Source organism: Patagioenas fasciata, chromosome 3, assembly GCF_037038585.1.
Source record: "Patagioenas fasciata isolate bPatFas1 chromosome 3, bPatFas1.hap1, whole genome shotgun sequence".
In the NCBI taxonomy this organism is placed as follows: domain Eukaryota; kingdom Metazoa; phylum Chordata; class Aves; order Columbiformes; family Columbidae; genus Patagioenas; species Patagioenas fasciata.
The window spans coordinates 21,967,831-21,981,476 of NC_092522.1; the positions used below are offsets into that span (position 1 = coordinate 21,967,831).

Consider the following 13,646-nt stretch of genomic DNA (forward strand, 5'->3'; position numbering starts at 1 on the left):
CAGGGCCTCTGCTTTTACTCACACACCTCAAAAGGCAATTCCTTGCCAGTGGCACATGCACCTTCTCCTTGGTCTACCCTGTAGAAAACAGCTGGGGAATCCCACAACTGTAGCTTCTAAGACCATGAGTATTTGATTTTCTAGTAGCCTGGATCTCATCTCACTTCATAGAGGAAACTGAAACAAATCTTACATATGTCTCTTTTTAGTAGGGCCAAATTTGAACCTAGAACCTGACATGAAGGTGAGAGCAATGTTTTATCTTTATTTTCTGCAAGCATACAAATTTGCTATGAAAAGATGGAAACCTGGACTTAAAGCTTTTTCAAGTTTTTCCTTTTAAAAATCGCATAATTCATTCAGCCTAGTCTTTAAATGTGGAGCTGTTAAGCAGAGAGTTGCTTCCTTGTGCTGTACCCCTCTACAGAACTTGATTATATTTCATTGTGCAGCCTGAGGCTGGGATTGAAATAAAATGACAAATTATAATGTGTCCTGAATTCCTACTGAAGCAGCTTGGCTCAGTGTCCAACCAAATTCATTTCATGGCCATACACTACCTAGGATGATGTAAACAAGTCAGAGCAGCAGGAGGAGTCATCTAAGTAGCAAACCCTGCCTGGAGGCCATGAAAAGCTCACTGTAGATGGACAGTAAAGGGCATAAATAAGAAGCTATTACTTTCCCAGAAAATTTCATTCCTCCTCCACAAATTAATTTTTTATGAGTTTTCAGATGTCCCATGCACTGGATGCATTTTTCTCAGTTGCTCTTTCTTATTTTGAATACATATAGCATTTGCGATTCCACGTATTGCTACTCCACACAGATCTCTTTGCCTGGTGCTTCTCTGTCGATGAGTGCTTCTCAATTTTCTGAATGTTTTTAATTCAAACTCACATTGGTGCAGACACTGCACTGATGGGGGAAAGCTAACCTGACTTTATTGGAGAATTAAGTAAACGAGGGGGCAAAAGTTAAGTCTATTGAAACGTGCCATGTTGGATATTATCATTAGTGACAGGAACCTCTGAAGACTTAGACCTTAGCAGGATTAAGGTGTAGCTTGTGGATACAGGATAGAGATTAGAGTAATCCAGTGAGATTGGAGCACTGTGGGAACGTCTCTGCTTTTATTTGAGTGATGAAGTAGAGAGAAGCCATAGGGTGTTAAACATGTTCCTAGGTAAATACTTTCAAGCCTTCAGAATGAATTATCTTTCAAGCAAAATCTATATAAATTCAAGGATTTTTGTTTTCACTCAGATTTTTCATCCTTTAACAGCAAGAAAAATTAGCAACTGGGATAATTTATGAGGTGAATGGATCAGGCTCTTGATTCCAAACTAAGTGTAAACCAACCACGTACTACAGTTTAAATTTTTGGGTGAAATTCTAGACTCATATTATAAAGGACACAAGCATAAAAGACTACTCTCGTACGTATGAACCTTTAATAAATTTAGGAGGAAATCTCGGAAGCCAAATAGATCAGCTACTCAAACAATTTAAAGAAGCACATGAATCTTAAACGTGGGCTTGTTTCAATGGCTGCCCCTAGCAAAGTTGGTCAGCCAAACGCTACCAGAAATGAAGCATAAAAAGGGAAGATACTTTTCAACACAGTCAATGAAGAGTTATCCTTTAATGCCAGAAGGCTTTGCTGAGTTCAGAACTGCCACAGGTTAGAATTTATTGCTAGAAGTACAGCTTTTGATCAAGACAGAAGCAAAAGGCTTAGAGTGTGCAAGACAGGAACCTTCAGAGAGCGCTGCAGGGCAATAGGTTGTTACTTCATCATTTTGCTCGCAGGGAGACTTTGCTGGGCTGTATCTGTCACCAGGCTATAAATTAATCCAGCGGTTCGTTCATGCATTTTTGCCTGGAAAGTAAACTGGCCCCTGTGGAATTACTTATCTATGCTTTTTTGGTCATGTTATCACAAATTCAAACCTTACAGGTTCCTGGTCCAGCTGCTGTCTTTTGCCAGGTGTGTGCACGCACTCCTCCAACTGCCCAGCTCGAGTCCCTCCTTTCACAAATCAGATACTCGTCTTCCTTACCTCACCTGGTAATGTGTTCAGCAGCCTTATATAGTCAATGAGGCAAAGAGTAAAAATTACGCTATAATCCAGTGGTTATGAGATTTATTTGAAAGATGGAGGACATTACTTTCAATCCCTGTTCCAGGTAAAACTTGCAAAACGTGGAAGAGGAGCCTCAGGACACACTTGAGCAACCCTTTTTCTTCTGAACTAGACCAGAACTCCAGACCACAATGTCTTGGAAACTCTTAATGGAAATAGGAAATAAGGGTTCACATTTACTTAGGCAGAAGAAAGAATCAGACCTGGGTTTCTGATATCCTGGGTGAATCTTCCTAGTTCTGGATCTCTAAATAATAAATGTACTGTCAGCAGTCAGCATCTCCTTTTTTTCTTTTTTTTAATACATCCATATCTTTCCTATCCACTATTTTCCCAGGCTGAAATTCTTTGGTGAATTTGAGCCAGAATTAAAATAATTGTGGACTAGCCAAAGGCATATGCACTTTTTCTCAGTAAAACTTTCATTTTTTGCCCAAGCTTGCTCTCATGTGATAAAAGATTCCTGAACCAAAATCCAATATATTGTTAACTAAAAACAGAAGTACAAAAGCACTGAAACAAATTCTCCCTTTCTGTAAAGTAGAGCTTTGCCAATCTATATTAGCAAATAATTTGAATTTTCATCTGTCCTGTACCATACCAGGTATACTAGACATATGATTCTCTACTACAATAAGTACGTTATTTTTTTTGCAGTAAGTTATAATCCATAAAAGCATGAATTTACTAGCAAAGACATAAGACAACCAGTATCTGAAGTGTTCATGTATGTCTGCAAAGTATTCTTCGGTGAAGTAATTTTCAGTGTGGCACTTTCATCAGTCTGTTAAATCTATATGTCTGATCCCAAATCAACACAGTTTGGCATCCAATACCACATCTGCCTCTTTGAAACTGTCTTTTGCTCCTGGAAGAATATTAGATTATGACTCAAACATGAATATGCTTTTCTCTAGGAGTCATCCCTCTGATTTTATACTCTCTACACAGACTAGTTGATTGCATGCAGAACAAGCACCATGACATTTCATTGAGCATTAATAAGTAAAGAGATGTTAACAAACAGCTGGCTTTAGGGAGATTTTGTTCAGCTAAGAAAAGAGCAAAAATCCAATGAATAGGAAAAAAAAAAATCACACAGCAAAAAAGAAAAAAGAAAAACAAAATCAGTACATGCACTGATTCACCTGACTGTGAAAGGAAAAAAAAAATCCAGCATCTCCTTGAAGCTCAAAGACAGAAGCTTTTGGTTAATGGTCATTTTAAAAGCTCTCCCCTCAGTTCACGAGCATCTTTTGCTGACAGCTCTTTTGTGTAAGCAGAAGCATTTGGGGAACCACTTTTCTGCTTTATATATCTGAATCACTTTTTGCCACACTTGCAAAAAGCTGATGAAAACATCCGTGTTGCTCAGGAGTAAAATGACAACTGATATGCTGAAAGATGACATATGTTTTGCGTTAGGCTGCCATGTGGATGTACTGACAGGTAAAACATTAGATAATTTCTCTGTTTTGTGTAAGAAGTCTTATGCCAACAATATTCAAGACAGTAACAAGGAAAAAGCAGAGAAATCAGCCATACAACTGAGCAGGCTTATATGTGGATAAGGGGACACACCCACAATTCGAGCTCTTGCTCTGGCAAGCCAGTCTTTTCTGTTGTTTGGGTGGAAGACGGTGCTTTTTGGGCCTTTGGCTCTAAGAACTCTCATTCCCAGTATCTGGGGTTGAAAACAAGACGTGTAGTCTTCTCCTCAAGCTGCGGAGTGGTGCTCTGCTAAACAGGTGGTTAAATATCTTCTGCTTTTTTACATTTTCTCATTTACATTCTCCATACATTCTTTGCTGATACAACTGTAAGTGCTATTTACTGCTTTATGCAAACAGCTACAGATGAATGGTGCATGGAAGAGGAAAAGGCACCCAAACCAACCCCTGTGGATGGCTTAGGTGAGAGAGACAGGGGACTTCAGCAACTGTCTAACCATGGGATACAGGGTGGCAGCCAGGGGTAAAAGCAGCCTCCTGACATGTGAATATGGACAAGACACCAGCCACAGGTGCTCCCGATGTTTGAAAGGAATAGGTGAGTGTTTTCCTCTAGGCCTGCCTCATCCCATGGCTGTATTTAGTTTGCATCAGCGACTGGTCCAGCTCCACCTGCGAGCTCTGTTGGTTCCACTGGTACAGGATCACCCTCATAAGGCAGAGCCATTTACAGCAGATAAACACGACAGTGTATCTGGACATACAGTTGCTGGTAAATAATCTCTCTCTATACTAACGCTGGTCCTATGAAAGTAAATTTAACATTCACTGAGTGTGTGTCATTAATTAATACAACTTCAAATTATAACAATGTCTAACATAATGGAGAAGTGTACAGTTGCAAGGTTTTAACTAGTTCACTAGATGATCCCAGATCAAACTACTCTTCTCCACACCAATAAAATCTATTCTTTTATTTCTTTGTTAGCAACAAATAACTGGAATTTGCTAGAAGTTACGTGTCACTCTTATGTTAAGTGTCTACAAGAAACAGCAAAGGTCTGTAAGTCTGGACATCACCTGTATCAACACAGCTTGCTTGAGTTACCCAGATTCTCCCCTGCTCTAGCTGTCACATAGAAAGCTAAACTGAGAATAATTGCCTCTTCTATTCCAAAAACTTTTGCCAGTACTGGTACTTTGGTCAGGGAACACATTTTTTGCATACCAAATCAATGCAGCTCTGCTGACAAAAGTCCATAGGCTAGATCAGCTGTGACACATACACTTCTGTCCTACTTTTGTTAATAAACAAGTTTCTCTTTTAGTGAATTTGCCTGTCAGCTAAAGCCTTCATATTAACTGCATTTTCCTGGAGAACCAGATACATGTTTTGGTAAACCTAGCAATGGAATGCAAACTTATTGATAAGCACAGATGGACATCTCGCAAGAGGGGCAACCAGAAACAGGTGACCAAGAAACTGACCAACTGAGTATAACATTCCATTCACGTGAATACTTCATATAAAAGTGGGAGATCACGAGGATCTCGTGCCTTTTTTCCCTTCTGCTTATGGGCAACATTAGGAGAGGATCTTGCCAGTCGTCCCTGTGAACTGAGGCCCAGTGACAGACTGAATCCAGCTCCGGTTGGCTGCAGAGTCCAATCCAGGACTTTGGGTGCTGGCTCTGCAGTTGCTGAGACTTTCAAGATTGGTTTTGTGTATTTTGTATTATTTTCTCTATTCTTATTAGTAGCATTAGTAAAACGTTTTTAATTTTTCCAACTCTCTTCTCTCTGTCTTTCTTTCCCTCCTGATCGCCTGTCCCTAGTGGGAAGGGGGGAGAGGGAGGGACAAAAGGGAGAAGGGGTAGGGGGAGAGGAGGTTAACAATACATCTGCCAGGGTTTTATTGTCACCCCGCAATCTAAACCCTTGGCAACTTCAAACTGATAAATTATGAACTTCCAACGATTATTTTTCTTAATACATTTGCCCTTTGGATAACCATACAGCTGACGATCCACCACTCCTTAAGGGAAAGTCCTAAAGCATCTAGGTTATGCAACACAAAGTATTCAGACACATGAAGTTTTAAGAAAACTCAGGTTGCTATCTATGTTCCACTGTGTTTTATTAGACTACTTACTGCAGAAGAGAGGATAGAAAACAAGAGGAATTACAAAGACAAAGGAATTGGTCAAAGACAAGCTACTGGCTCTACTCATTTTTCACCTTGGAATTTTTCTCCTTCCTCCCCCTTCTGCCACATGCTGTGCTACATTTTGATTAAAAGCTCTAACAAACTACACATATCTTAATTCTATAAGGCATCTAGCTATTCAGGCTATACTTCATTTGCATTTTTGATCAGGACTTTAGAAGAGATAAAGCACTAAGAGCATTGTAAGAACCTGCTGCAGAACTAATTTAATGAAATATAACAAAGGAAAGTGTAGAGTCTTGTATCTGGGTAGGAACAACCCCAGGTTCCAGTATAAGTTGGGGAATGACCTGTTGGAGATCAGCGTAGGGGAAAGGGATCTGGGGGTCCTGGTGGGCAGCAGGATGACCATGAGCCAGCACTGTGCCCTTGTGCTCAGGAAGGCCAATGGCATCCTGGGGTGTATTAGAAGGGGGGTGGTCAGTAGGTCTAGAGAGGTTCTCCTTCCCCTCTACTCTGCCCTGGTGAGACCACATCTGGAATATTGTGTCCAGTTCTGGGCCCCTCAGTTCAGGAAGGACAGGGAACTGCTGGAGAGAGTCCAGCGCAGGGCAGCAAAGATGCTGAAGGGAGTGGAGCATCTCCCTTATGAGGAAAGGCTGAGGGAGCTGGGGCTCTTTAGCTTGGAGAAGACTGAGGGGTGACCTCATTAATGTTTACGGATATACAAAGGGTGAGTGTCACGAGGATGGAGCCAGGCTCTTCTCAGTGACAACCAATGATAGGACAAGGGGCAATGGGTTCAAACTGGAACACGAGAGGTTCTACTTAAATTTGAGAAGAAACTTCTTCACAGTGAGGGTGACAGAACACTGGAACAGGCTGCCCAGGGAGGTTGTGGAATCTCCTTCTCTGGAGATATTCAAAACCCGCCTGGACACCTTCCTGTGTAACCTCATCTGGGTGTTCCTGCTGTGGCAGGGGGATTGGACTGGATGATCTTCCAAGGTCCCTTCCAATCCCTAACATTCTGTGATTCTGTAATGTAAGTGAGTAAAGGAACGTTTCAAATGGTCTGCTCCAGACAAACATCCAGTAAAACTGCCTATAGATACTGGTCAGCATACTGGTCTTTTGTTAGTGCTAAATTAGTGCTAAAGCCTCAGGTATTAGCATTCAGAAGGATCAGTGCTTTTGGAAAAGGAGGCTGCAGCCTGGGGGTTCCGTTTTACTCACTGCACATTTCTCCCTCATCTTCTCCCTGGGCGCAGTCCCTGATGAAGTCACACGCCTGCCCCAGCCTGATCGCCGTTCCGTTCCAGCAGCTGAAGGAACCCTCCAGAGACATTTTTGAGCCAGAGGCAGATCCTAGAGAAAAAGAAAACAAAAACCACTTTAGGTTACTGAACTGCCTTCTTCTCCAACAGGTCATAGGATCCTGGGGAGCACCAAAGAGGAAAACACCTTGTGAAATTCCTTCAACCCAGTAATTATGTGACAAAGTAATTATTTTGTTTTGTTTGGCCTGTTTAATCTTGTTAAATATCTAGTAGTCCACCTAACGGCGACCTTCAGTTCCCCAGGCGTTCCTGATATTTTAACTTGGAAGCCATCTTTGACCCTTGAAAAGAGGGTTGAAATCCTGCAGTCTGCTCTGTGGTACTTCTCAAAACCAGCACAATACACATGACAGATTTTTAATTATGTGTGAATTTACTGCTATACTGACAGTCCTAAAGTCTAGCTTCTCTATCTAGCTCAGGAACAACATGACTACATGGCTTGGAAAGAACACAAGCTTTCATCATGCCCTCGTGTCAGCACATACTACCTATGACTTAGATATCTCACATTGTCATATCCTCGCTGCAAGAGAGAAGACAGCCTGATCTCTGCTTGTCGTTTTCTTTCTCTTCTATACTCACTCCTGCTCATGCATCCTGCACTCCCCTCCTCTTGAGTCAGGGAGCCCACAGCAGACTATAACTACCAAGATACCAAAATCGCTAATACATTTTACCTATGCCAAGCAGTGAAAGGCAGCTAGCAATGTGGAAAGGAGCCAATTCTTATGAAAAGAGATCACTGAACATTATAATTAGAGGCCAGTACCATCCACTCAGAAATGAACTTGAGTACTTCTTTTTCTGAAGGCACTCAGTTCCCTTGACAGCTAAGGAGTCAGAGATCATCCAGCCCAGTGGGTATAATTTTCCTTACCTATAGGAGTTTTCTCATCCTTTGATTTTGGCCAAGTGAGCTACTTAGGACAAGGTCTTTTTTATTTTTTTAAGAGATAGATGGTCTAGATCAGCCATCTGAAGGAGGCAGGAACTAGTTTAGCAACATCATACAGTCAGCATGTATGGAGGAGGTCAAGCTTGAGAAGTGCAAGGGCCCTTCCACAAAAATCTGGGTGTAGATGCAATTAATTGGAACCTCCTGACTTTCTGCAAAGATGTGCTTCCAGTTCACTGCTCCTAGAGGTAGGAAGAGGTCTGTGCTGCAAACCCCACACTGCAACAGCTCCTGCCCTGTCTCATATTAAATGGGAAAATACTCAAGATTAAACCAAAGCCTGTGGGCAGACTGAGCCACTGTTTGCCTAACTCATCTGTGCTTGCTAAACAGCACAGCTACATCATGTTCCCTCGTACTACAGGGAGTTGGGAATCACTGGTGATTCAATTAGATGTGCACTTGATACTTTTATTTATATTGCCTGCCAAAACTAAAAATTAATGAAGCATGTAGGAAAACAACCACTATTTCTCTTCAGGCTCATTTTATGGCGCAAATCAATTCAGGAGTGGGGGGAATACATGCCAAACCTTTTTAATAAAGGACCCTGGCTCCTGAAAAGGGTGCTCTGTGTTATTGTCAGCTCAATTTTTTTCACCTGCCTTTGAGCAATTTTGGCTTGCCGCATACGGGCTGCACAGTGCCCTTGTATTTCAGTCAGGGTCAAGGCTGACTACAGAGGAGCGCTTTGGAGAAAAAATAGACCAAGTAACTCAGAGCTGGCTGCTAACAATTTCTGCAGGCCCCTCAGTGAGGGTTTAAAGCAATGAGAAGATATCTTCCTTGGCCTTGCCGTGCTCCTTGCAAAAGTGCACTCTTGGAGACACCGCTGAGAGCCTTCCCTGCGTCAGAAGCAAAGCTCTTCGCATGTCACAAGTCAGTCACAGTGGGCTCAGGTCAGTGTGCAAACGATGCCAGAAAACCATAGGAAGTAACTCTGGTAACTCAGTAGGTGATCCCTTCTCCTAGGGGTATGCAATGAACCTATATGGTACCATGTTGCTGGAAGCATCACCTAAAGAAAAGTTAAGCAACAAGGCCCAGAGCACTTCCATGAGGTTAGTAACATCATGACACTCTTAAAAAGTTTTACGCGAAATCAGAAGTACTTTTGTCTTTCTGAATTACTGCACAAATGGTTTTGAAGAAACACCCACGTTTACTACCAGCTCTCACGGCCCACTCAGTTCATCTGCAATCTTTTCAGCAACGTCCATATTTTATCCCAGCAGCTGCTGGGATATGATATGCAGAGATTCAGAGGAGGGGTTACTGTAGGCAATGGAGTTTTTCTGTTTACTCAATTCATTTAACTTTCTAAGGGCACTCAGTTTTCCAAGCACATTACTGCATTAACACTATTTATAACAGAACCAAAGCATTCAAGAGCACCTACTGTCTTCCCAGTTGTCTTTGTTGCAGCCCAGGAGCACAAATCTCCTGAAGTCAACTGACTGTTGTATTCAAAAGCCATCGGCTGCAACTAGACATCAAGCAATTCCAGGAGCTTTTCCTCCAAAACAAAGCAGCAGATTTGCATGCTCATTCATCTCTGTGGAGACGGGGCTTGAATTAGCTCAGATTTACATTAGATGCGTATATACATGCTCCTTGTATAGGTTAGAGAACACAAATAGCAAAGCTGAAGCCTGGGGAACGGCTGGGCTCTGTGACAATGCTTGACTTATTCCTGTCTCTTTTTTGTTTGCCTACTGTGTGCACAAACGCAAAATGAATTGGATAAAAGAGATGATTAACTAGTAGAACAAATGGATAACCAAAAAAGCCCAAATAAAAATGACCTTTTTAATAGGCCACTTGATGCAGCTGTTTGCATCCAAGCTCAAGAAAACTTGATTCTTAATTAAAATATTTTGTAACAAAAATAGATATTTGCTCTTTTCATTTCCCAGCCCAAATGACTCCTGGCAAGGTGAGCCAAAATGACCTGGATCACTGAGTCAAGTGGCCTCAACCAACACAGACAAAAGATGTGCAAGGAAAGGAAAATGAATGGTATCAAATCAGTATCAAAGCAAAATTTGTGGGAGACATCCTTTATAGTTACAGCAGTGTTTATATAGCCAGTGGCATACATAAATTATAGCAGTCATTAAGCTGCACCATGGCTGGCCTGGAGTCTTATAAATCATTATTTAAACAGCAACATTAAACAAATGGCATTTCAGGCTCTAAATTGAAAGGAGAAACAAACATCTCCTTGGGGAACACATGCTGACTTTGTACCTCCCAGGTCCTGCTTCTGAACACAATCCAACCTTGGCAGTGTTCAAACCCAGTACCAGACCCTGGACACAAATGACAGCCTGGGTTCTCGACTGCCCACGCTTTTGGACTTCATTTCCATGTAGCAGGATTAGCACAAAAGGGCAAAATCACGTGTCTTAGCCTAACATGAGATAAGCAACTTACTGCTCAGATTGTGGGGCCAAAGGGAATGTATTTCACTCCTCAGCAGATTTTCTGCGACTTGGGTTGCCTCTTCTCTCCTCCCCGCTCCCTTGACCAGCACAGAAATAGAACTGTGCTGGCAAGTTCCAGTGAAGTTGGCTCTGAGGGATGTGGCCAGGAAGACTGTGATACCTGATCGCTGCAAAATGGGAACCTCCAACTTACTGACATCACACTTGGTCAGGAGGGACAGAAGACTGAAGTTCTTACAGGCATTCACAAAGGTATTCCTTATCTTGCAAACTGGTTACGCTGCTAATTACCATGCAGAATTAATCCAGTTGAACATAATTATACCTTCATGTGTTACATTCAACTTCTCAGGCCGTAATTGTTAATGCTACTGAAAGTTTTTGGGACCAACACAATAAGGTAAAGCTCTCCTACTCTGCACACATTAAAACAGAGAGCTTAATAGGGCAGTACTTGGTTGTCGCTTAAAAACCTTGTCATTTGTATTCTGCAAAAACAGGTGGGCAGCAATTGCAAAGACCTGGGATGAATGTGCACCCACATGCATGTTTTACCAAGAAGAAGCTGCTCCCTGGACTGTCCCCAAGGATCCCAGCTGGATGCAGCTGAACTGACTCCAGTGGTTCTTGGGGCAAGACCTTGTCCGCACACAAGGTGAAAAACTTCCATTTTGAATTGCATGTATGTAGTAAGAAATACCTACCCAAGGAAATCCACCATGCTTATCTCACCATACGTGCTACCTCTCAAAAAAGAGAAACTTTCCTACTACTTAACTACACCTCTTTAAAATACTTTCTAATGGGCTAGTGCTGCAGCCTAACATTCATCCACTAAATGCCACCAAAACCCAGGGATTGTGCAACCTCACTGACAATGCTTGTCTGTCACAAGTATTTCTCATTAACTTCTCAATTTCATCTGCTCCTTCTTTGGTTTGAGTTCAAGGCCTCAACTCAGAGATATTTAAAAATAGAGTCCTTGGGGGATTTAAAGGTTGTGTGAAACAAAGGAAAGCTGGTGTCTAGCTAAAAGGGATAGTGAGAATTCTGGGGAGTTTCTGATTATGGATTTTTTATGACTCGCCATTTCTGACAGGCACATCATTTCCTCACTCTGCATCTCCAACCCTCCAGCCTTATAGCAGTGCAGACATTGGAAGGCTGATGGCTCACTTGGCGCTGACGAAAGCCATATTCTAGAAAAAAAAAAAAAATTTCTATTGATACAAGTCATTAATACTCCTGCTTTTACCATTAGAGAAGTTGGAAGGTGTGAAATAAAGGAGTTAAGAAAGTGGAAGAAGAGAAAGATGAGTTCGTGTTTAAGGGAACAGAAGCCATCCTTGGCAAATGGCCATTGAACTCTAATAGGATACAGGGCAGATGATATAAATCAAAACTTTCACAGCAAGCTCCGCTGCTCTCGTGTTCCAGGCACCCACCCCAGGACACCTGTATTCAGATCTGCAAAGAAGCCAAGTGGTCACAGCTGCAAATGAGACCAGTGAGAGAGATACTTGGAAAACACAATGTCCTCAAAAAATGCTTTGAAAAAAGACTGGGCTCCAGGTTTCTCACACCAGGCAGCCAAAATTAGTCAACACTTCATAATTTCTGGCTTTAATCTCTGTAGCAGCTTCGTTACTGTTGCTGTCATTGCCTAAGGATGCAAGTGAAGCCACATTTGTAGGAGGAGGCCATCTCTTTTTATTAGGCTGCCTCACACAGGCAGAAAAAGCAGCACATGTTTGTATATGCCTGAAGCTTACCCATTTTTCCAGTTACAAACATTGGCTTTAATTTTCTTATTTCACTTCCTATACATAAGATGGGAATAAACTCATCACAAGAGCTCTGTGATGTTCATTTAATTAACATTTGTAAGGAACTAAGATGTTACGATAACAGAGCTATGAAGAAAACCTGTCAGGAAATTATTTACTCTATCTTCAGAGTGCAGTTTGAATAATTTACAGTATAAAATGAACAGGGCCACAGAGCTGATGAAGGCAGGACAGTAAATAACTTCCCATTGAGGGAGCAGCCCCTGCCCTGCACACTGAGGGCGCAGCCTTCCCACAGTGAACCACTTCAAGGAGAGAAATCTTGCTCATTAGAGCCACACAGAGACAGATTTTTCATTTCATGGAAAATGTCAACATTTCAAAATGTATCTAAACATAAAATATAAATGCCCAAATTTCTCACAGAACAAAAGTTTCAAAACAATTCTGGGTTGGAAATACTGACTTAAGAGGTTTCAACACATAACTAAACATCATCATAAACCCAAAAAATTTAAAAATGTAAATTCAGACAAAGATAAAATACTGATCAGGAAACTGAGGTGGAAACTTACTGATTTGGAACTCACACATGTCAATAATTCAGCCAGCTCAGTTCTAACTGTTTTCCCTCTCTACTGCTGCTGTTTCAAAGTAGGGATATTATGCTTAGTATACAAATTTTAAAACATCTGCTCCTTCAGCCTTGTCTAATGCCTGTATGATTGCTTACACCAAAGCAAGCTCCACAGCACACCCAAGGAGCCGGCACGTGTTCACTGCCACGTTTCGGCAGCATGAACTTTCCACAGAGCCGTGCAGCATTCAGAGCAGCCAGGCCCGCCACGTTCTCTTGGAAATGCCTTTGACCAGGTCTAGTTCATTTTCCTGCCTTTTGACTGAATGACTTCCCAACGTTAATGTTGGTGTGATGTAGCCTTCCTGAACTAACAGCAACAACTAGCTTCCTTAAAACTATAATGAAATCAGAATGTGGAATAAGAAATTCAGCTATATTTCACACTTCTGCATTTTTCAATTAGAGAAGTTGACTTAGGATCTAATATTTATCTTCATAGCTCCTGAGACAGCAAATAATTGTTGAGTGCAACAAATGAGATGATAATGTTTTTCCCTATTAAGCTTGCACAAAATTTAGCTACTTTTTTGTTTTCATTAGGACTCAAGGTAACATATGTATTTTTTCCCGTGATTTGCTAACCAATGAATAAGCATCTCCAACAGCACATCCAAAAACTAATAGTAAGCAAGTAAACAGAAGCAGCGAATTTTACAAAGGAGTCTGATTTTTCAGCATGCAGTGGTAATTATACATTCTGCAGTATCTT

At 41.5% G+C, this 13,646-nt stretch overlaps 1 protein-coding gene across 1 annotated transcript in view; it reads right to left on the bottom strand.

Annotated features, from left to right (window-relative positions):
* LOC136100192 (ALK tyrosine kinase receptor-like) overlaps positions 1 to 13,646 on the bottom strand; it is a 339,835-nt gene that overhangs the window by 76,303 nt on the left and 249,886 nt on the right. The window contains exon 7 of the mRNA XM_065835062.2: positions 7,002 to 7,133. Coding sequence (XP_065691134.2) covers positions 7,002 to 7,133 — 132 coding nt within the window. The remainder of the gene's footprint in view (positions 1 to 7,001; positions 7,134 to 13,646) is intronic.